This window comes from Onychomys torridus, chromosome 2 (assembly GCF_903995425.1).
Source record: "Onychomys torridus chromosome 2, mOncTor1.1, whole genome shotgun sequence".
Lineage (NCBI taxonomy): Eukaryota > Metazoa > Chordata > Mammalia > Rodentia > Cricetidae > Onychomys > Onychomys torridus.
Window position 1 is genome coordinate 161,996,006 of NC_050444.1, and position 24,764 is coordinate 162,020,769.

Here is a 24,764-nt window from a genome sequence, read left to right on the forward strand (position 1 = left end):
TGACCTCCAGGAGGAAAGCGTAATACTCATCAGTTAGGCCACTTCTAGGTGTCCAGGACTGCTAACAGGAAATGTCACTGAACGGGCACTTATTAAACAGCTGTCAGTACAAAGGCCAACAGAAGGAGGTGACACTACCCTCGAGGCCAGCACAGAAGAAGATGTGATGCTGGGACAAGCAGCTCAGTAGCCCTCACCAGTTCTGCAAGGTTAAAGCTGGAGGCTGCTGAATTTAGTTGATGTGGACAGTGCTTGGTACTCCAGGGTCTTTCTGTGTCCCCTCTTGTCAGGCACAGTGGCTCTCCTGTTATGTCAGCATCTGGGAAACCAGAGTCAGGTGATTCTGAGGCTCAGGCTAGCATGGACTACGTAGGAAGAGGCCTATCTCAGAAAGAAAAACAACACAAAAGTTGCCTCCATAAAGCATCTAAAAAGAACGTTGCCTAAAACCATCCACTTTCTCCCAAGTTTAAATTGACATGCTGTTTTATTCTCTCATGAATACCAGGCTGTTCTTGAACATGCTTTGTAGCCAAGGACATTTAAAACCTCTCTTCCTCCTGCCTCATTTTACCCAATACTCGTGGTATGCTAAACAGCAACACTGCACTCTCACAGCCACATCACTAGCCACGCTGGCATACAGTATTTGTTGTTTTCATCAGGAAGATGTAATTTCAAATACACAGATGTTGACATTTAAAATAAAATGGGGGTCTGGAGAGATGGCCATTAAGAGCATTTGCTGCTCTTGCAGAGGATCTAGCTTTGGTTCCCAATACCCACCTGGCTGTTTACAATCACCTAATAACTCCAGTTCCAGGAGTTCTAACAGTTTCTTCTGGCTTCTACAGGTACAAGGCACGTGGTGCACAGACATACATGCAAACTAAACACTCATACACATAAAAATTGTTTTAAAATCTTTAAAATAAAATTCTCCTACCTTTTAACTATATCCTTTGAATTGTAAGTTCTATGCTGATTTATACCCATTATCATTGTTTTAAAAATATAGGACAGAGGGACTGGAGAGATGGCTCAGAGGTTAAGAGCACTAATTGCTCTTCCAGAGGTCCCGAGTTCAATTCCCAGCAACCATAAAGTGGCTCACAACCATCTATAATGAGATCTGGTGTCCTCTTCTGACATGCAGGCATACATGCAGACAGAACACTGTATATGTATATACACACACACATATATATATATACATATACATACATATATATATATATATATATATATATATATTTAAAGATTTATTTTTTAGTATGTATGTATGACAGAACTTAGCCTGTTGGTAGTGGCACACACCTTTAATCCCAGCACTCGGGAAGTAGAGGCAGATGGATCTGTGAGTTTGAGGACAGCCTGGTCTACAGAGCAAGTTTCAGGATAGCTAGAGCTACACAAAGAAACCCTGTCTCAAAAATAAAAATTAAATAAAAAGAGAGGAGGAAAGGTAAAGACTGCCCTTCTCTGATTTGTGAATCCTAGGAAAGTTGAGGGTTTAGAAATGAATTTTAGAACTATTGGAATCGCCAATTCTAGGCACCAGAATAGTTCTGGGGGCCTGGTAAGATGTGGGCTGGTGGAATAGAAAGGGCTATCCTGGGAGCCCCAAGCATGAACTGGCTAATGTGACCAAAGGGTCATGAGGTGATGAAACAACTCCTGTTCTTCTGAAGCCCGTGCTGTGAGCTCATACTACAGGATGAAAATGTACAACCCCTCCTCTCCCATAGACCTCTTCCTGTAGCAGGAATCTTAAAGGTACTTGTTAGTAAAATTAAACCTGAGGCCAGTTATTGGGATGAATGCTGGAAGATCAGAGAAGCAGAACAAGCCACAGCTATCTCAACTTGCTAGTTCCTCAGGTGCTCCTGTTTCCTCGGTCTGGAAGCTTCTGAGTCCTCATCCAAAATGAATCTCAGCTGAACTGTGTTGCTCCAAAGCCTAAATGCTTCTCTAGCCAAATGCTTAACTAACTAAATGCTTAACTCCTTAGTTCCTGGTCCTCATGCTTTATATACCTTTCTCTTTCTGCCCCCACTCCCTGGGATTAAAGGTTGGGTTTCTGGGATTAAAGGCGTCACCATGCCTAGCTTGTTCTGAAGTGGCCTTGAACTCAGAGGTCCAGCCAGCTCTGTCTCCCAAATGCTGGGATTAAAGGTGTGCACCACCACCGCCCAGCTTCTGCTATGGCTTACTCTGACCCATTTTCTAGCCACCATTTCTGGCTCTCTTCTAGTGGCTGTCTGTTCTCTGACCCCAGATATGTTTATTTCGGGGAACACACACAATATTTCAGGGAACACAATACCCACCACATCTTCCTATGCTAGATCTGCTATTTAGCGTTAATATAGCACATAAATCACTCCAGGACACCATTCAAAATGTTTAGGTTGGGGCTGGAGAGATTGGGGGGGGGGGTTAAGAACTGGCTGCTATCATAGGGGACTTCAGTTCCCAGTACCCACATTGTTGCTGACAGTAGCCTATAACTCCAAATCTAAGGTATATGACACCCTCTTCTGGCCTTCTCAGGGACTATATACATGCAGTGCACACGCATACACGCAGGCAAACACTTAGATACATAAAAATAATACATTTTAATAATGTTTTAGTGATGGGAGTTTTGTTATCACTGGCTCCCTTTGAAGTCCCGCCACAAACTGTTTTTAGAAGTGTTAGGCTTGGCCAGAATGCCAAACTGTCTATGGCATAAAACAGATTAAGAATTACTCCCCTTCCAGATACCATAGATAATTTCCAGAACATCCAAGACGTAGTGGCTTCAGGGCAGGACACTGCACAAAAGTGACACTTGTTGTAGCTGTTGGCACAGCATTCTGGCTTAAAACATGGGCTCTAGGTGTTCCAGGTGTTTCTACAGACTCTTGAACCTCAGGCTGGTCATAGCAAGCATTATCCTAAGAATACAAATAGCTCTGATAATCCAGTTCATAGCCAAGCATTTGGAAATCCACTTGGAACCAACATGTGTGGCTTCCAGGAGGTCCTTGGTCTTCTCTGAGGAAGTCCACTGGCGAGAGGAGACTCATTGTAGGCCCCAGTTCACAGTGTGGAGTTTCTTGGTTTTTTATGAGGAGGCAGTTGTGCCTGCAGCTTTGTTGTTTGGTTGCTTTCTTTAACATCCTCACAGTCATTATTTTCTTTCTGGTGCTTTCTTGGGCAGCGATTTCCTCTGAGCAGCAGGTCCCCTGACTTGAAATGACAAAGCTGTATTTAGATCAGGTTTCTCTCGAACTGCCGACTTGATCTCATTTACAAGATCACATTTCTGTTGCCATACACTGTGTGATCTGGGCCTCCCACAGCATTTTAACAATTGGTAAGTGGGCAGGAAGTGTGTTTTTATTAGAGTGGCCTTTTGATTTTGATTTTATAGTCATGTTGTGTTTAGCAGAGAGCAGAGGTGGGCAAGTGGTGCTCTGAAACACATTTTTGACAGAGAGAAGTCTGTTGTTTCAGCCACTTGGCTATCTGTCAGCTCTTCTCAGACTTCCCCCTTGTGCTGGTTGCCTGGCAACCTGGGGCTGGAGCAATCAAACCGTGGCCAGTGCTTTTCCAAGCCCAGATTGGGAGATGATTTATTGGTGGAACTGTAAGCACCGTAAACCATGCCTTAGAAATGGATCACACTCCCCCACCCCCTTTCTCTTTCTTTCTCTTTTTCTTTACCAGTTTACAGCCACTACATTGAGAAAAGATAAAAGAAAGAAGATAATTGGAGAATTTTACCGCTTGCACACACACACACACACACACACACACACACACACACACACACAGAATAAAATTAGAGTCTTGTTATGTGTGTCCACATATTTTTTTCCTTTGACTGTTATTGGAATTCACCCCCACCCCCACCCCTGACAGGGTCTCACCATGTATCCCTGGCTTGCCTGGAACTCACAAAAATCTACCTGTGCCTGTCTTCCAATAGCTGGGATTAATGGCTTTTTGTCACCAGGCCTTGCCAGAAACATTCAAAAATTTTAAGCTAGTACTTTCTGTGGTAAATGAGACACTCAAAACACCAAACTTGATGAGGCCAGATCAGGGAAATGTTAGTGGCTTGCCAGAGGTCACCTGTGGGGCCTTGGTAGAATGAGGCCTAGAGCCAAAAGCCCAGCCTTTATAAAACAAAACAAGTCCTGTCCATTCTTGATGTAATAGAAGCATAAAGTGTTGATTGTTCTTATTTTTTAGATCAAGCTTTTAAAAAGTCTTACTTGGATATGTGTGAGATATCTCTACTTGATTTTTGCTATGAAGCTAAAACTACTTCCTGTAAAAGTCTCTTAAAACATATTTCAAGAGACAAAGATTCTGTTTTTGTTTACAGGTATCATGGTGGGTCTCTTTCATATGTGTACACACGTGTATCTATGCCTGTTACAGAAAACAGACTTTTGTTCACTAATTCTGAACACTCCGTTCTTGCCACTTTCTGCTTCTGCCTTTACTGCCTTCTGCCATCCCCATGTAACTTCCACGTTTTCATTTTTTGAGATGTCTCAGTGTAACTCAGGCTAGCCTTGAACTCACTGTTGTCCTGTTTCCACTTCAAAGATGCTGGGAGTGATGGGTGCATCACTACTTCTGACTTAATCACAACCCTCTAACTAAAAATTGCTTTAGCAAGATTGATTTTTTTGTTGTTGTTGTAAAAATGAAACTCCACAGTATCTCCTTCATAATCTCAAATAACTTCTCCTGTATTAAAAGCACAGGTGAAAAACACATTCTTTCTGGGTGCATTCTGCATCAGATAGGTGAGGGCAGGGGCAGAAGATCCTCCCCTTGCAGCCCAGTGTGTCCAGCTTTGTGAGGAGACACACACACAATAATAAATGCACTATTAGTGTGTTTGTATTCCTTATAAGTAGATAGAGCTAATCTGTTTGTGTATGTAATTTACACACAGCTGTGTTCATGCTCTCTCAATACCAATATTTTCAGCAAAAGTGAGGTGTCACAGGAGTACTGTTTTAAAAGTAAGCCTGCAGAGCAGCCTTCTGATTGGCTCATAACAACTTCCTGTCTAGGAGCCTCCCTTTAGGAACTTGCCTGACTTCGATAGGTATCATTCCTGGTGGATCGGAGTCTTGCTGATGACTGAGGTCTGGCTTAGATGGAAAACTTCTTAGCCCCACTGAGCTGCATTTTCTAAAAAGACACTGATTTTCCTTCCCTTTGGGCTCTTAGTCTTTTTTGTTTGTTTTATTCTGCGGGTTTGTTTTTTTTTTTTCCTCTCTTTTTTTTCTTTTCTGAGTCAGGGTCTCACCATGTAGCCCTGGCTGGCCTGGGATGTACTATGTACACCAGACAGACTAGCCTTGAACTCACAGAGATCGGTCTGCCTCTGACTCTCATGTTCTGGGGCTAAAGGTGTGAGCTACCATGCCAAGCTGATTTTCCTCTCTTTGGGAGGTGATGTCTATCTTAGCTAAACTATGTTCAGTTAGGAGCCCAGACTCATCACATGAAGGGAAAACAAAAGTCCCCATATGTAGCATGAATCTTAAAAAGTCTTATTAATAAAATCAAACCTGAAGCCAGGTATTGGGGTGAATGCAGGAAGATCAGAGAAGCAGAACAAGCCACAGCTACCTCACCTTGCCGATTCCTTGGCTGATCCTGTTTCCTCAGACTGGAAGCCTCTGTGTCCTCATCCAAAATGAATCTCAGCTGAACTGCTGCTCAAAAGCCTAAAAGCTAACCAGCTCTAGTTCCTGGTCCTCACGCCTTATATACCTTTCTGCTTTCTGCCATCAGTTCCTGGGATTAAAGACGTGTGTGCCACTATTTTCTGGCCTCTGTATCTAGTGGCTGTTCTGTTCTCTGACCCCAGATAAGTTTATTAGGGTGCACAATATTTTGGGGAGCACAGTATCACCACATTTCCTCTTTTTGTCTAAAATTTTAAAAAGCTTATAACTAATACAAGAAAAACTATATCCAATAAGTATATATAATATATAGTCAAGAATTACATTAACAATGTCTAGTCCATTAACATTTGACAGATTCAGATGAAAAACTCCATCAATATATAACAATGTCCAGTCCATTAACATTTGACAAATTCAGACAAAAAAATTTTCATTTCTTATCCTACATAAAACAAGTAGTTCCTTTTGAAAAGTAGATTCAGTCATCTCCCTGTTTATCTTACCATATCCACCTATATCTCTTACTTACCAGGAACCAAATGAGCCTGTGGTGCTATTCCCTGATTTGGGAAGTTGAGAGTGGTCATAACAACTTACAGATGGGGTTTATTTGAAATCACAGGGCTCTGTGAATATGGGTTATCATTGCCCATGGGTGTGCTGGTGTAGTTATTTACCTCTATAAAGGTGACCATTTGATGCTGTGGGCGTCTTGTTATTTGTCAGTCACTGGTCGATACATATGTATCCATAAAACATAGAATATATAAATAGTACATATTTATATGCAATACAAATGCATTTATACTTACATAAATATATAACTTTATAATGTAAATATTTATAGGTACATATTCTTGAGACAGCCTCCTATAACGCAGGCTGTTCGTGACTTTGCTGTGCAGCTGTGGACAGTCATTCCCTTTTGACCCTCCAGCCTTTACTGCCCCAGCACTGGCATGCTTTGCTGCCCCTGGTGGACAGTGAGCCCTGGGCTTCATCCACAGCTCCCCTCCTTTTTGATTTGCCAGTTCTACAAAGGGCTTCCTCACTGAAAATGCCTTTTTCCCTTAGCATTTTAACAGAAATCCACATTTCTTCTGTATTTTATCCCCTTTGCTCTGTGCTGAAATCAACTTTGTTAATGAAAACTGATCATTGAACAGCGTGTTTCCGAAACACGTTCTGGAGCATTTATTTGGCGATTCTTGGCTGATATCACAGGGAGAGAATGGTTGTTTGGGTTCTGTTATTGGTGCCAGGTTATTTTAATTTGAGTGTAGCTGTGTAGCCAATAATTGGCAAGATGCACTAGGCAGCTGAATCTCTGCACCTGTTGATCTTCTGTTTACCTAGCCCTCACTGCACGGGGTCAGTGCACTCAACACGCCATCTGAGTCTCGAGTGGTGGCAGTACTTTCTATTGGGCTTGAAGTACTTAAAGGACTTTGGTGTGCTCAGCACAGTCATCTGACAGAGAATCACAGGCAAAGGTGGCTAGGAGGGATCAACTGCTACTTAAACCATCTGACATGAGGTCAATTTCCCATTGGGTGTGTGGTCTTTGAGTGGAAAATATAGTAGTTTTCATTGCTGGTAGAGTCAGCCTGGGAAGGGATGGTTGACATACAGAGATATTGAAATAGGAAATTGTTTACTTTCTGCTTCTTGAGTGGGTTATCTGGTAGTGTGGTTATGGCTTGGATCCTCTAGTGGACATGCACATTTGTTTGGAGAAGATAAGTCATTGTTTGGTTTTGTTAGTTGTATTTAGAAACTTAGCAGTGGAGGCCTTTCAGGAGACAGAGTGAAGCCAGTCAATTGGAAGGACTGCTGACCATCTCCAGATTACTCAAGTAACCAGTAAGCTGGTGATTGAGGACCATCTGCTTCATGTCATCAGATGAACATCTGAAGCAGCCTTCCCCTCTTCATTTCAGGGGTACCTCTTATGGCAAGTCTCAGCTCACATGATGATGTCTAGAAACAGCAGAGCGTGCATGTTGTCCAGAGAAGAGCAGTTGGCTTCTTATTTAAATAAACATGTGACTGACACTGAGATTGAAGGGTTTGGTTTGGTTTGGTTTGTCCTGGGATAGTCTCCTGTAGGCCTGGCTGGTGTCAAACTCATCCTGCAGCTGAGGCTGATTTGAACTTCTGTCTCTGCCTCCAAGTGCTAGGATTACAGGTGTGTACTCAGGTCTAGCTGAGGTTAAGGGTAATCTACATAAGAAATCAAATCACTCTTAACAACAACAGATCAGCAAAAACACACCCTGAAAACAGCAGTAGGAATATATTCTCCCTCACAGTTTCTATGGAGGAAGAATTCACAAGTGGCTCTGCTGATGTGAGATGTGGTAGGGCACAGTCAGATGGTCTGTGGGTTTGCAACCCTTCAGGCCCTTTCACTCCCAGGCTGGGAAATGACAGCTGGAGCTGCTGAGGTGAATTTGTCTGTCCTTCCTGATGCTTGTGGCTGAACTTTTGGGGGGAGGGGGTTCAAGACGGTTTCTCTGTGTAGCCCTGGCTGTCCTGGTGACCAGTGCTGGTGAGAGCTGTCACCACTCAGCTCACCGTGGCTGGACTGTGATTACTGTTGGCATTGGTTACTTTTCTGTTCTGTGATAGCATACCATCACCAAACACAAGTTAGGGAAGAGAGAGACCACAGGACATCAGAGGAAGCATGGCAGTAGGCAGCTGAGAAATCACATCACATCTTAACTGCAACCAGGAAGCATAGAGAACTAGAAATGAAGCATGGCTCTATTTCCCTCCTTAACCTTCCCAACAGCACCAACCAGAGAACGGGGTGCAAATACGTAGACTGTTGGGGTGGTCCTCATTCAAACACTTTATCATCATCAGTACCTTTATTTCTTTAGAGCCGGGTGTGGTGGTGCATGCATTTAGTCCCAGCACTCAAGGCAGAGACAGGTGGATCCCTGAGTTTGAGGCCATCCTGGTCTACAGAGCAAGTTCCAGGACCGCCAGAGCTACACAGAGATACTATGGATGGATGGATGGAGGGATGGAGGGATGGAGGGATGGAGAGAGAGGGAGGGAGGGAGAGAGAGAAAGAGAAAATATATTTATTTAGGGCATTTTCTATAATTCAACTACAGCTGACAGCAGTAGGGACTCAGGGAGCTATGAGCCTCCACATTAGTTTGCTAAGAGGGAAAGAAGTTGGGAAGTCCCAGGGGTTAACACATAAGCTGTAGGTGGGATCTCCATGCTTTAGAACTAATCCTGTGCCAGGTTCTGGCTGGGGAGCAGTGAGGGTAGGATCAGTAGGTAGAACAGGGCAGCCTGGAGTACTGATAAGAGCCGTGGGCTTTAAGGCTGGGTGGTGGGTTGTATGTGTATGAAGTGTCTTAGTCTCAGCAGAGTCCTCCACTCAATCAACAACTGAGGTGCAACTCTTGAGATACAGGTTGTGATAGCTGTGCAGAGGCTCTTGGGATCCATGCAGGAAGTAAGCCCCGAAACCCAGGCAGCATGTAATCACAAAAGGGGGTCTGCAGCAGGATCGGGTCAGAGTTCTAGGATGAATGTACACATAAAGCACTTAGCAAGTGCACCTGCCATGTCCACTTCTTTACCTGTACAGTGGACCCAGAGACACCCATCTGGGCTACCACTACCATCACACTGTACACTGAGACCTGAAGGGACCACACAGACTCAGGGAACCTGAGAGGCCCTGAGACACTCTAATCGTTCTCTAAGCTCAGGACTAGACTGCTTTGAACACGTGGTCCAGGACCCCTCAGTGTGGTGTCCACACTGAGATTGTCATGTCCTTAGCCCATAGCCTCATGTCAGGACATGAAACTGGACAATACTTCCCTGAAAAAAATGTGCATTCAAGATTGACTCAGGGGAACATACCAAATTTGGAGAGTGGGGCCCAGGAGATGGTTCTTGCAGAGAACCGGGTTCTGTTCCCAGGATCCACATGTTGGCTCATAACCATCTGTAATTCCAGTTTCAGGGCATGATGCCCTCTTCTGAATTCTTCTGGCACATGCAGGCAAAACACCCACACACAGAAAATAAAGTAACCCACAAAACCCAAAATATGTTATTGGATAGTTAGAAACATTTGAGGGTATGTTTAATCTTTCAGAAAAATAGTCATTTGTGTGTTTTATGTGGAATTTATAGGAAACACTTTTTTTTTTGGTTTTTTTTTTTGTTGTTGTTGTTTTTGTTTTTGTTTTGTTTTGTTTTTTGGTTTTTTTCAAGACAGGGTTTCTCTATGTTGCTTTGCGCCTTTCCTGGAACTCACTTGGTAGACCAGGCTGGCCTCAAACTCACAGAAATCCACCTGGCTCTGCCTCCTGAGTGCTGGGATTAAAGGCGTGCGCCACCACCACCCCACCCTCACCCCCCCCACACCCCCCGGCCTAGAAAACACTTTATATTTCAAACAAATAAGAGGGACCACTTCATGCTCCTTTAGTTCCTTGGTGTTTCTGGAACTTTGCCATCTTGCGATAGAGTATGAATATAAAAAGTATAATAAATTAGAGATTTTGTAATAACCAATAAAAGAATAATATTTGTTTATTTTGGGCTTTTGACATAGGGTCTTACTGTGGCTTGCCTGGAACTCACTATGTAGACCAGGCAGGCCTCAGACTCAGAAACCTGCCTGCTTCTGCCTCTGAGGTAGTTGGGTTAAAGTCGTGTGCACCACACCCAGCCCAAAGAGTAGTCCTTGCCTTGCTATTCAGTTTTCTGTGCTGAAGCTGTAAGTTAATTCAACTTTCAACTGGATTGGAATAACACTAGTCATTATAGAGTATAAACTGGAAACTGAGACCAGGAGCAGTAGTCTCCCCCCATAGTCACATTGTGGTACTATGTTTTGCCAAAATGGTGCCTCACCAGGACACCTTTCATTGGCGTTTAAGTGCTTCAAAGCAAAAGCAAATGACACATCTGACAGCAGTATAGCAGTGACTTTCAGAGGCAGTGTTCTAGATATGGGGTGGGTGATGTTAATTGATTACCAGGACTATATGGTGCACTGGCATAGTTGGTCACCCAGTGGGCTGTCTATCAGAGCAGCTGCAGCATAGGTACAATGCACCACACTGTTTAGAAAGCACTAGTTCCTTACCCAAGACCCCTCATTAGCTTTATTTAGAACACTTTTTCTCTTGCCCTTCTGCTTTTCAGAGAACAGTGGATAGCTGATGGGCTCACACTTTTGTGCCTGTCTCTGGGGTGGGTTGAGAGGGTGACTGTAGATTGCTTACTTGCAGATCTGCCTGCTTGTCAGTCCCTTGAGAACCAGTACATTATTAACATAAGGTTTTGTGCAGCAAACAGGGTAGCACAGAAAGCCATTTTCACAGTGGGACACATTTTAATACCTACAGTGTTTTCTAAAATGTTATGTAAGAAGACCAAGTAGAGAAGTCATGGTGAGTTTCTGACTGTGATACACTAGTTAAAATTCACCAGAGGGAGTTAATTTTGAAAGCTCTCAGACAGTGGCTAATGTAGAGGTCTCTTAGGCTGGTGTGCAGCTTAGCCCCTCTCTTCTGCTTTTCCTGCTGCAGACTGGGGTCAGATTCAGCACAAAGCTGACTTTAGAGGGAGCCATGTGATCTAGAGGTTTAGGCACATCCGGCCCTCCGTAGGACTTACCTCTGTCCCATTACTCCTAGGACTGCTGCCCAATTGGATGTTCACAGTATTATTATTATTATTATTATTATTATTATTATTATTATTATTATTATTTAGTTGCAGGGGTATGGATTTTATGTAAAAGACAAGGTTAGAAGTAACTGAGAAAAGAATAAACAGTGAGGATACCCTTTACTTGCCCATTTTATAGATAATATTTTGAATACTGAAAGGGACAGCAACCATCTGTGATCTTTACCTTGCTTTTAATGTCTACACCCCATCCCAGTCTCTAAGCTTCCTGTTTATGTATGTCCTTTGACCCTCCCAGCATGAATCAAGGCTTTGGTACCATTGGATACCATATACTTTCCTTATATCTACAATGGAAGCCCTGCCTCCTACGGAGGCTGTAATGATTGAGGCAGATGCTGCCCAGTAGAGTCTGAGACATTGCCTATGCAAGGTAGTGTGCATCCATTTGATTGCTGTGTCAGGCTGCACCTCACCACCCTCTTCATGCCAACACACACATAAAACTTCGGATATTGCTGGGCGGTGGTGGCACACGCCTTTAATCCCAGCACTCGGGAGGCAGAGCCTGGCAGATCTCTGAGTTCAAGGCCAGCCTGGGCTACCAAGTGAGTTCCAGGAAAAGGCGCAAAGCTACACAGGGAAACCCTGTCTCGAAAAAACAAAAACAAACAAACAAAAAAACTTCGGATATTTCTGTTGGTCAGTAGGACTGATGGGGATCTTCTTGTCCAGGCCCAGCTCGCTGTCTCTCAAGGTGGACAGGACAGGGGAGCACAGTGGCTGGCTTGTAGGCAGTCCATGCCCTCACAGCTCACAGGCAGGTGTGCCCAAGCACACGAGGAACCTCTGAAACACGAATGGTAGGGGAGATTAATTAATGTTCTTGCATTTCTGTAAATATCTCCATTTAAGGAATGGCTGTGACTAAACAGCCCTATCAGAGTTCTCCGTGAAACACAAGAGTAGACAGTGTTAGGACCTCGGGGTTCTCTCCTTTCAACCCCTTTCTAACCAAGAAGTTGTAGATAGCCCTGGGTAGATGGGTATAGAAAATAGATGTCTAAATCAAACATATATTGATAATAAATCATAAAGAAATTTATTTGGAAGTGATTTGATATGCATCTAATTTTACTGTTTATTAGCAGTGAAAACATTTGCATATTAGAGATGTGGGTGTGTTTGACATACAAGAAATTTTAGTTGAATAATAATGCAGGATGTTGAGCGTCTTTGGGGTTTTTCAGAATTGTTCAATGTTTAGATTTTATAATATCAATGTTGAGGACACAGTTTCACATAAAAATGTAGCACAAAAATGATAGAAGTATGATTAAGGCCTTTTCAGAAATGGCTGGAAATTCTGTCCTAATCCCAAGCCAGGATTTGACAATTTTTAATGAAACTCCAAAGCAATCTTTATTAAAAAGTTTTTCTTTTTTTTTAAAGGGGAAGCCTCATTTTAGAATGAGGTGTTTAAGCCAGGTGGTGGTGGCGGCGGCGGCAGCGGCGCATGCCTTTAATCCCAGCATTTAGGAGGCAGAGGCAGGTGGATCTCTGTGAGATCAAGGCCAGCCTGGTCTCCAAAGTGAGTTCCAGGAAAGGCGCAAAGCTACACAGAGAAACCCTGTCTCGAAACACACACACACACACACACACACACACACACACACACACACACACACACGAGTTGTTTAATTTTTTTTAAGGTTTATTTACTTTATTATGTATACAGCATGTATGACCAGAAGAGGGCACCAGATCTCATTACAGATGGTTGTGAGCCACCATGTGGTTGCTGGGAATTGAACTCAGGACCTTTGGAAGAGCAGTCAGTGCTCTTAACCTCTGAGCCATCTCTCCAGCCCTAAAAAGTTTTTCTTATACATTGTTTATCTGTGTATGTCAGTACGTCTATGTTGGGGCATATACATGTCACAGAGCTCATGTGACGATCAGAGGACAGCTTGCAGGAGTTCTCTCCTTCCACCGTGAGGGTCCTAGGGAATGGAACTCAGGTTGTCAGGCTTAGCCACAAGCCCCTTGACATGTCAGCCCTCAAAATGTGAAATTTTAAAGATTTGGCTTTATTTTTATTTGTCTATGTGCATGTTTTCACATGTGTCTCTGAGTGAATGCTGTAGATGAAGTTTCTGTCCTACCCGGTCCCCCAGCTGTTCAGTCCCAAGGAAACACACAGAGGCTTATATTAATTACAAACTGTTTGATCTATGGCTCAGGCTTCTTGCTAGCTAGCTCTTTCATCTTAAATTAACCCATTTCCATTAGTCTATGTGTTGCCACATGGCTGTGGCATTACTGGTCTGCTGGCATCTTGTTGCAGTCTGACTTCTGCGTCTGCTCGGGCTCCACCCTCTCCAGCATTGTTTAAAGTTGTTCTTCTTCCTGAATCTCTCTTGAATTTCCCACCTGGCTCTTTTTGTTGTTGTTGCTGCTGTTTTTCGAGACAGGGTTTCTCCGTGTAGTTTTGGCACCTGTCCTGGATCTCACTCTGTAGACCAGGCTGGCCTCAAACTCACAGAGATCCACCTGGCTCTGCCTCCTGAGTGCTGGATACTTATTAATATATATATATATATATGAGTGACTTGCCTATATGTGTGTAAGTCCACCATGTGTGTGCCTGATGCCTGATGCCTGTGGAGGTCAGAAGAGGGTGTCGTTTCCCTTGGAACTGGAGTCACAGATAGTTGTGAGCTTCCATTTGGGTACTGGGAATCAAACCCTCAGTGGTCTTAACCACTGAGCCAGCTGTCCAACCCCTGTTCACATTTTCTAAATCCGGAAGTTAAGTTTTCTCTGCTAGGAACTTAGGTGACAAGCCTGCATCTAACTCATGAACTAAGGTGGAACATCAAGGATAGTCTCTCTGCCATAGGTTTCTGTTTGGTTTTATCTGGCTGTGAGGATGCAGAAAGAGGAAACAATGTGGTTTTCTCCCAAGGTGCACACTCAGGTTGCTTGGAGGTACCTGAAAAGTACCAAAGAAACAAGTGCTAGCTTCCCAAGAGCCTCAGCACCCACATTCCAGTGGGGTGATGGTGAGCCTGGAAGCAGTAAACAGAGTACTTAGCACTGTCATGTGATCCAGCCAGTCCCCAGTTTAAATGACACACCTTCTTTCTGTCGCCCTTGGCAGCCTAGCATCTAACATCTACACTGTCAGGGACAGAGAAATAATACACAAGGCCTTGGAAGGAACAGACCATGGCCATGAACTTAGTGGCTTAGCACTCCTCTCTGTATGGTAATTATTAAGAACAAGTCTGTATGGTAATTATTAAATTACTATTGAAAACATGAAGGTCTTCACGTGGAAAGAGAAGTGCACAGAGAGAATGCTATTCACAGCCTTAGAAGCCAGTCTCACAGACTGATGGCCAGCTACCATGTGCTCTGAGGGCTTGGCTCTGTTTCGATTTTAGAGGCCACTCTGCATTTCTGGTAAACCACAGGTGAAGTCGTTCTGAGAGGCAGATGTTTGGCTGGTTTTGAGGCCTGTGGCTTTCCATAGAGAAATAACAGCACTGGCCACATGAAGCTTTTACTTCCTCTTTTTTTTTTTGAGTGGGGCCTAGGGCACTTTGTACTTGTCATGCATGGACTGCAGTGATAGATCTACATTCACCATCAGATGTCAAATTCATATTTCTGGAAGTGTAGTTAGTTTGAGACATCTGTAAGACTGTCAACTGAGTGTTCTCATTGGCATTGGATCATAGATGCAGCCTTAGGATACAGTGAGCATCTTGCAGGAAACTTAATGCCAGGGCAGTAGGAGGTTGTCCTGGGAGTTTGGGTGGGCAGAAAGCCCCAAACTCTGGAAAGACATTTAGAGGTTAAGACAAGAATTGGGCCAGGAGAACTGGTTGTCGTGAAGTGGAGGTCAGGTCTGCTTTCAGAGGTCAAGCTGGACTTTTCTGTGCTGGTCCTTGTTTGTTCACTGTGGGTGGTGGTTTGTGTTTGTTGTTGTTGTTGTTTCCTATGCTTTACTTTTTATTGGAGGGTCTAATAGAGCCAGGCAGCCTCAGACTCCATGTACAGAAGAATGGAGTTGTATTCCTTATTGTCTTGCTGGAATTTTAGACAAGCACTTGTTGCCTGTCTATGGGCCCTTCTCCATTTTTCTTTCTTTTTCTTTCTTTCTTTCTTTCTTTCTTTCTTTCTTTCTTTCTTTCTTTCTTTCTTTCTTTCTCTCTCTCTCTCTCTCTCTCTCTCTCTTTCTTTCTTTCTTTCTTTCTTTCTTTCTTTCTTTCTTTCTTTTTTAAAAGACTTATTTATTTTATGTATACAGTGTTCTGCCTACATATATGCTTGCAGGTCAGAAGAGGGCACCAGATCTCATTACAGAGGGTTGTGAGCCACCATGTGGGTGCTGGGAATTGAACTCAGGACTTTTGGAAGAGCAGCCAGTGCTCTTAACCACTTAGCCATCTCTCCAGCCCCACCTTCTCCATTTCTTAGTCTAGTTCCATGATGGACACTCCAGCTCAGCCCCACCTCGTCTCATAGTTGACTTCACTTGTTTTAAAAACTCGGGGACTACCAAGAGCCCACCACCTTAGGGAAGGAAAGTGGTCTGTGATAGGATCCCTGCCTTTGCAGGGTTTATAAAAGACTGAGTAAATGAAGTCTTGTACAAGTAAGTGAGTGAGTCGTTGGGGGACGGTCACAGGACTTTATTTTTGGAGCAGGAGAGATTTGAGTCTGTTTTTGAAAATGAATCTTGGCAACAGACTGGCATCCTTAGACATCTATCTGCATGGAAACAGAGGGAGGGCCATGAAGTCAGAGCTCAGGCAGACCAGCACTGTCCTGCAGCAGAGTTTAAAGTTGTTCTTAGACAAGGGCTTTGTAGATTAGGCTAGCCACGAACTCACTGAGATCCACCTGCCTCTGCCTCCTCCTGAGTGATGGGATTAAAGGCATGTGCCACCACCGCCTGTAGTCTTTTGTGAGGCCGGGTTTCATGTAGCCTGTACTATATTCAATTATGTTGTGTAGCTGAGACTAACCTTAAACTTCTGATCCTCTTGTTTCCACCGTCCTAACACTAGGATTACAAGTATGTGCTTAAAATCTGTAGTTTTGAAAAATTTCTTGGCAGAGGCTTGTAACAGGCTGTATGGTGAGCACTAAGTTCCTGGAAGTGGGGCCTGGACCTGCGCTGGTTAGGTGGGAAGGAAGGAAGGAGTGTTGTCAGAGAACTGAAGAACTGGCATTCTGGTGTTAAATTAAATGAGCTAGAACGTGTAGTTTCAGGATAGCCACCAGCATATACTGAATTTCATAGGAAATGTCAGGAAACATAAGGATCTGTGAGGCTGGATGACCTTGGTTTGTTTCTTACCTCTCTGTGCTTCAGCTTCCTTGTCTGTAAAATGGTAGTAATGATAGAACTTCCTTAGGCTGGGGATGGTGTGATAGGTATGTAATAACCACTCCTGGTTTGAATGGCATTTCTCACACTCTTCTATCATGTTACCCGGATGTTCCAGATCCAGCCCCTTTCCTCTCTTCTGATGAACGTGTTGTGTGGTCCTGGGCACTCACCCTTCATCTGATACCACAGTCTGGCATTCCACCCCCAAACTATCTTCCCATAGTCCATCTTCTCAGAGCCTCTCCAACCCTACAAATGCTGCCCCTCCCCTTGGTAACCTGTCCCATGCCCTCCTGCCTTGGTGTGAAGATGTTCTCGACTGTCAGAGGCCATGGTCATGGTTGTCCGTCTGTCTTCTGGGCTTCCTTGGTGTACAGGTGAGGTGCTCCTTGCTTCTTTATGCTTGGTCAGGTAGTACCTCAGAGTTTTCTGGAATAACTACATGCACTTACCTTACCTGGTAAAAGCGAGTCACAGTTTAATACATGTCCTGGCGAGGGTTTTCCCCAGTGCTAGGGGTTCAGTAAATTATTAAAGTAAGTTCATGGCCTCAACCTCTACCAGTGCAGTATTCCATAGCCTCTGCTCTGCTCTTGGTCCTGGTCCATACTGGGGCCTCCCCAGGGAAAGCTCCTCCTTCAACCTCTTAGGGTTAGCTCCTCAGAGCTCTGTGCAGCCTGACCCTCACTGGCCTCTTATGCAGGCAGTCACTTTTTCTGCATACCTTGTCCTTGCAGCTTCCAGAATGTTCCTATGTCGTCCCTGGTCAACTTGAAGTCCAGCTGGAGCCCACCTGGCAGGTTTATGCTTCCTTATCACTTCCCCTAAGTCCAGCAGAGCAAGCTTCCTCCTCTGAGCTCCACCCACCTCTCTTTGTTCCTCTGCTGATTTCCTTATAGGCCCAAGAGCCATCCATACCTATCTGCTTCTCTGGGCTGACTGGAACTCCTTGAGGGCAGAGCTCTTTCTAGTTCTGTCGGAGATGCTGTGTGCAGCTTAGGATGCCTGTTGATTGTATGACTGATGTAGAAGTCAAGTACCAGAAGTTGCTCTTCATACCAGAGGAGTGTGTGCTGCTTTCTTAAGCCTCACAGATTGCTCCCACTCAACTATATCAATTATATTGAAAATTGACAGTGATGAGTCATATCCTAGCAAAGGGAGAAATCAGAACTCGCAGAGCCTGCAGGTCTAGAGTAGGAGGTTGCAGATGGGTCTTACAGGCCAGGTCTGGCCCTTCCCTGCATTTGTCCCGAGGGTCTTCAACACCGGGAGTGGGAGGCCCCTCTTCCCAGTGGGCAGGTGATTTATTGGCTCCGGCGCTTCCGTGGTGTTCACTAGTGAAGTGCAGGCTGATACCCGGGCCTGGCGGGAGCAAACACCTCAGCCGCGGGTCGGAGCGGCCACAGGGGTGGAGACCGGCGTGGGTTTCGCTGCCTCGCATTGGGCGTGAGGCCTGGCCCGCGTGGGGAGTAAGTTTCGCTGCTGTGGTGCCCCGCCCGCAGGGAGGACCCCGAGAAGGCTGCGGAGGGGGCTCGGCCGCCTGCGGGGCCGAGCGGGGCGGAGCCGAGCGGGCCGCGGCGGCGATCCAGGCCGCCTTTTGCAGCTGCCCGCCGCCAGGCTCGCTGCGCTCCAGCCTCCTCCCCCGGCGCCCTCCGCTGCCCGCTCCCCGCTCCCCGCGCCCTGCGCCCCGCGCGGCCCCGCCGCGGTCACACGCTGAGCAGTCCTCGGCCGCCTGGCCCTGCGCTTTGTGGAGCCCGGGAACGGGCGCGGCCTCATTACCTGTGGCTTCGGGTCGCGCTCCGATCGGAGGTGGGGGCAGTTCGTGGAGCCGGCCGAAGTGAAAGTCTGCGGCCCGGCGGGCCAGGGGCTCGACCCCAGAGGTTTGGATGGGCTTTCGTGGTCAGGGGAGGGGACGAGGGTCGGAGCAGCCCGAGATACTTCTGCGAAGGCAGCAGCTTCTGCGGGTGGAAAGGCAGTTATGCTGGTTTAGTGCTACGCGGGCGGTTTGTTGTTAGCACCTTCGTGCATCCGTGGTGTCAGGAGGCCGCCGTAGCTCCGCTTGCCTTTCCCGAAGCGAAACGCACGGTGCTGCTTGTGGTTCCCCGCAGGCCGGGGGCTGCCCTGCCCTCCCAGCAAGTCCCAGCTGTGCTGCCGAAAGCCTCCAGCCTAGCTCATATTCCCGAGCTCAGACTTTTCTGCGGTTGCTATTCTGCTGATTGCAGATATCTTTGCTTTGCTGACATCCTGTTTTGGTTTTGGTTTTTACGTCTGACTTGTTTCTTTTTTATCACAGAAACGCTTCGTTAAGGGACTCCGGCAATACGGCAAGAACTTCTTCAGAATCAGAAAGGAGCTGCTTCCCAATAAGGAAACCGTGAGTACAATCAGACTTTATGTAACTTGGCTTTTTCCTCTTTGCTTTGCTCATGCTGCTTCTCCGCATCCGAGCTTAGGAAATGGTTCCTCTAACCCTGCGCTGTGCCTGACGCGGGCTGGACTCAGATTCCGTGCGCCCTGCTTTCTTGACTCCTTCAGCTGGGGGTTTTCAGATAGCAGAGTGACATATTGTGCTTATCCTCCTGAAGAACGAGTTGTAACTGGAAGAGCAGTTAGCTGGGGGAAGGGACTGCTGGAGAGTTAACATCTAATTTTAAATCCAGTGGCTAGAATAGGAAATTACATTTTATCGCTAGTTTGGATTTGGTTATTGTCAAAAGTCATCGACCAAGTCAAAGGATAGAATTGCAGTTTTTGGGATTCTGTTGGGGACCGCCTCCCCCTTATTTAATGTTGCTGTGCTTTAAAAAAATATTTGTAAATCTTTGCTGTCCCAGCTTTAAATGTTTGCACTCTGTAGTGAAAAACGGTTTTTATTCGTTGGTTAATGGGAGCTTTAAAAAGTGCTGTTGATGTTTCAAAAAGCCAAGGGTCAGATGCTCCTTATGAACTTGTTGTGGAGGGTATACTGAAGAGAGTTTCCTGGAAGGTGATGCTGTAAGGTCCAGGCTCTCTGTACGGGTAATTCCTGCCTCCTGAAAGGTGGGGGAGGACCACCCAGCTGGTGGGTTCAGTCTTGACCCAGTAACCGGAAGTACCTCTGACCCAGGAGGGGGAAGGTTGCGATTGTTATTTAATCTCAGTTTTAGGAAGAGAGAGTGAATGAACCATGTCCATTAGAAAAGTGGATGGTAGGGTTTTGTTTGTTTGATATTTTGTTTTCTGTTGGTACTTACTGATTATTCTCTTTTAAAAAATGAAGTTTTTCTGGATACTATAATAATAGAGTACATTTAGGATCCTAGTAATAGGGAGAAAGGTTCTGAGATTCCAAGCACATCCCAGTAAACTCATGACTCCAGTCAAAGTTAACTAAGTTAAAACTGAATCATTATTGTGCATCTAAATGTGCTGAGATGGGCCACCAGAATGCCTCCGAAAAACCCAAACTCTGGTTAGATATTAAAATAATTTGTGGAAATGATCTTCATTCCTCACTCTTTCCAGAACAGGTTTTGAAGAGCAGCAATGATGTAGAAATTCTTCTTAAGTTTTCTGGGAATTTCATTTTTCCTAAGTTTATTACATACTTTACATATACTGAGATGTAGCAGTTTTGTTGGGGCTGAGTGGAGGAAGAGTCAGGGAGTAGGTGAGCTCAAAGCTGATAGCCCAGGCTTAGCTGCTAGCGGGTCCTTTTGGTTGCAGGTGCTGGGATGGAGTCTTTAGTGTTTCCTCAGCCTTCCTGCACCTAACTGTCATAGCTCTGCAAGCTGCAAAGCAGAAAGATCTGGTGCAGGAAATCTGGACAGTCATTTTATCTTGATACTTAAAACAGCAGCACACCAACCCCCCTACATAGGGGTGGAAGTTGGGGTGCTGGGATTAACCCAAAGTCTTGTGCTTGTTAGGCAGCATTGGAGAGACGAGACAGTTTTATCAGTTTTATCTCCTTAGCTGAAACAGATCTGACTGACCTTTAACCTCATGCAGTGTTGCTCACCTGTTTTCCTAATTGGAAAGTCAGATTCTCCTAATCTAATCTGTTCTCTTCTTGGTAGCCCTTATCATGGCAGCTGATTGAATGAACTGATGCCTTTCCCCCTCAGGCTGCGCTGGTGGGCCAGCCCTGTGAGGTGATTTTTCTGGTCAGCATTCCAGAGACATTTTCCTCCTCTGTTATGGCTGTGTTTCCTTCCGGTTTCCAGCAGTTCATGTGGCACATCACTAGAGGACAGTGGTCTACAGCCTTGGAGGACCTCTGCAAGTGTCCCTAGGTCCCACTCTTCTCTGATTGCATGGGAGGAGTTTGGTAGTGGGATAAATCTGTAAGTGTTCTTCTAATCAGCTGGGTGAGGTTTGTGTTGTATTTTCCTTAGCTGTCTACGTAGCTAGGCTAATCATTACAGCCTACTGAGGGGAGGTCAAAGGTCACTTTTCATTTCTGCTGCAGAAGAAGAGTGTTAAAGGTGCCAGTGATCCAGAACTTCCTTGATAAAAATCTTACAGTCATGAACCTTTTTATAGAAAATTCTTGTAATCTAGATACTTTCCCACATTTTCTTCTATTGGATTATTAGCTTGTTTTCCTTGCTATTCTCAGATGCCTTGAAACATCAGAAGGGCATTAACATCCAAAAGAAACATGGCTGACTGGGCTTTGGAGCAGGGGTCAGCAGACCTGTGTTCTATTACTGGCCCTGCCAGTAACTGTAGCACCTGATCTCTCCAGGCGTTGTTTTCTACCTTAGCCTGGTGCTGTGGGAAATTCAGGTCGGGTCTTGACAAATTACTGGGAAGTTACTGTTTCTGAAATGATGTTTCTTTGCATGAGACAGAAGCTCTCAGCTTTAAAAAAAGGGGGGTGGGGTGGGTAGGGCATGGGAGCCTGGAAAGATGGCTCAGAGGTTAAAAGGACTTGCTGCTCTTGCAGAGGACCAGAGTTCACTTTCCAAGCACCCACATTAGGCAGCTTATTCTTAACTCTGTTTTGGTTTTTCAGGACAGGGTTTCTCTATTTAGCTCTGGCTGTCCTGGAACTCACAGAGATCCACCTGCCTCTGCCTCCCAAGTGTTAGAGCTAAAGATGTGCCAGGCTCACATCAGACTTCTAAACCCCTGTTGTTCAAGCTGAGGAGATCCAGCACTCTTTTTAGTCTCTATGAGCACACATGGGGCATACAGACATAAACTTAAAGTGAGTGGATTTTTAATTTTTTAAAATTTATTTTATGCATATGGATGTTTTGCCCGAGATAGAAGAGGGTGCCAGTGGAACCTCTGAAACTGGAGTTCCAGACAGTTGCAGACGGTTGTGAGTCACAATAAAGTTGCTGGAAATTGAACCTGGTTCCTCTGGAAGAGCAGTGAGTACCCTTAACTGCTGAGCCATCTCTCTAACCTCAAAATAAATGATTTTTAAGATTATTTTATTTTGTGTATGAGTATTTTGCATGAATGTATGTCTGTGCACCACATAGATGCCTGGTGCCTTCAGGGGATCAGAAGAAAGCATTTGATCCCTTGGAACTAGAATTACAGATAGTTGTGAACCACCGTTCGGGTACTCAGAACCAAACTGTGTTCTCAGCGAAAGCAGCAAGGGCTCTTAATGTCGAAGCCACTTCTCCAGCCCCATAAGTAATAATAATAATAATGTGGGGCTGGAGAGGTGGCTCAGTGGATAAGAGCACTGGCTGCTCTTCCAGAGGACCTGGGTTCAATTCCTAGCACCCACATGGCAACTCAAAACTGTAACACCAGTTTCAGGGAATCTGACACCCTCACACCAATGTACGTAAAATTAAGTAAAATTTTAAAATGTAATAATAATAATGCGGGTTTTTTTTTTTTTAATTCATTTTTTGAGACAGGGTTCTCTGTAACAGTCCTGGCTGTTCTGGAATTCATTTTGTAGACCAGGCTGGCTTCTAGCTCCCAGAGATCCTAGTGTTGGGATTAAAGACGTATACCACCAATGCCTAGCAATAAAAATAATTTTTAGAAAATGTTTAAAGCTGGTGGTGGCACATACCTTTAATCTCAGCACCTCAGAAGGCAGAGGCAGGCAGATCTCTGTAGGCTTCAGGCAGGTTATTGAACCTTTTGATTCCTGTGGAATGGGGTGGTAACTCCAATCGCTTAGAACATGCATGAAAATCTAAATGAGGTAGTATCTATAAAGAATATATAAAAATGGTTTCTCTTCCTAATCTGTTACCCTCTGTTGAAAAATGAGTCTCTGTGTGCATGCGCACGCTTGCTAGGGATCAACCCTGGACCAGGACATGCCAGACAAGTGCCTTACCGCTGAGCTCCATGCTTACTGCACATGGTGGTTCTCTTCTGGAACTGCTTTCACCACCAGTCACCTGTCCTTTCACTTGAGTTAATTAGGAAGGTTGGAGGGAGTGTCTGGGTGGGAACAGATCTCTTTACCTTTGGAGCTTTCCTGTGGGAGTCCCATGCCTCCCATTTATTACAGGCCTGTTGTCAGAAGAAAGTGCCTGTAGCATGGACATCAGCAGTTTTCCTAGCACTTGGTTTCTGGTGTTTACATACAGGCGCTAGGTCTGGCTTTCCTCTGAGTGTTGCTGCCCATTGAAGTGGGAATAGTAGCTGTGATTACGGAAAACCAACTGTTTATAGAGGGTTAGTTGGATGGGTATTACATGTTAACCTCATGGCACCCAAGAGAATAACTACAAGTCAGATCCTTTTGGTTTTATAGCTCTGCAGATACCCAGTTCTAGCTCTCTTGCCATTTGCCTTTCTTTAATATACATATAGAATGTATAATTAATAGATAAAATAACCAGGAATGGGCACAGCATCTCACATCGACTGTGGCTGCCCACTGATCTCTCAGCTGTTTATACTGAAGTTTTTGGGTGTTAGTTTATCTGTGTGAACACTGACAAGTGTCCTGCAATTCTGAGAAGACAGGGCCAGCCGGTCTGTCCCAGATGGGGTCTCATTCCAGGATGTTTTGGAATTTGCCATCCTCCAAATCAGGCCTCTCAATTCTAAGTGTTGTCACTGTTATTGTATGACCTTTGGCCTTTGATGTTAAAATAATAATACCTGGAAAGTAAATAGACCTAATAAACTCAAATCCTGACCACCCATAGGGAACCCATCTTATAATACAGATCACAAAATAACTTGTTTTTTTCACATTACTGTTCCTTACAAAATCTTCAGATGATTATTCAGGGTATGGTGCATCTCTACCTTCACGTTGCAAACATGGCTATTCTATTTGGATACAAGATTGGCACCTGGGTGATTGTCCTTTAAAGGCTTTCTGTACAGCTCTGCCTGCTGCTGCCAGGAGTGGAGTGTGGGCTGGAGCACCCTCACCAGCCTGGGACAGTGGCTCCTGTCTGTGATGCAGTGCAGATGAGCAGGAAGTCAGTTTGATCTGGCCCAACTCTGTAGAGAAGAGGCACCTTTGAGAGGCAGCCTGTGGCGAGGGGGAAGGTGGGTATGCAGCACTTGTTTGGTATGCCTTTCTCATCTCCAGTCTGAGTTTTGAGCAATTACCCCAGTAAAGATTCAACTCACGTTCTTTGTGAGTGCAGGTCGTAGTATGCAAATGTGGATCTCATTTTCCCTCTTTCAGTGAGAAACATCCCATATCATGAGTGAAGGCAAAGAAGAGACAGTTGTAAAATGGCACCGTTAGGGATGAGCTTGTACACAGAAAGTTGTGTGAGCCAGTGGAGGGGAACCTGGGCCAAAATTAGAGCCCAAAGACTTTGCATTGCCCAGTGAAGGGACAGTTAGTTTTATTAACTTTGTGTGATAAGATGAAAAGTTTTAGAGATTTAAATTTTGAATTTGCCAGACAGCACAAAAGTCAGCGCTGTTTCTAGGGGCAAGTTCTACTGACTGTGTGAGTTATGTCAACAGGCAGAGTGACCTCTGTTATCAGCATGTGTTCCCAGATGGAAGAATGAGTA

The 24,764-nt window shown here is 44.9% G+C and overlaps 1 protein-coding gene across 7 annotated transcripts in view; it reads left to right on the plus strand.

Annotated features, from left to right (window-relative positions):
• Rere (arginine-glutamic acid dipeptide repeats) overlaps positions 1-24,764 on the plus strand; it is a 376,646-nt gene that overhangs the window by 305,659 nt on the left and 46,223 nt on the right. For 6 of the 7 annotated variants that reach the window (XM_036177343.1, XM_036177344.1, XM_036177345.1 and 3 more), the window contains one exon: positions 19,097-19,177. In XM_036177343.1, coding sequence (XP_036033236.1) covers positions 19,097-19,177 — 81 coding nt within the window. Of the gene's footprint in view, positions 1-18,442; positions 18,684-19,096; positions 19,178-24,764 lie in introns of those variants that run through there. The other variant, XM_036177349.1, reaches the window with a different exon arrangement.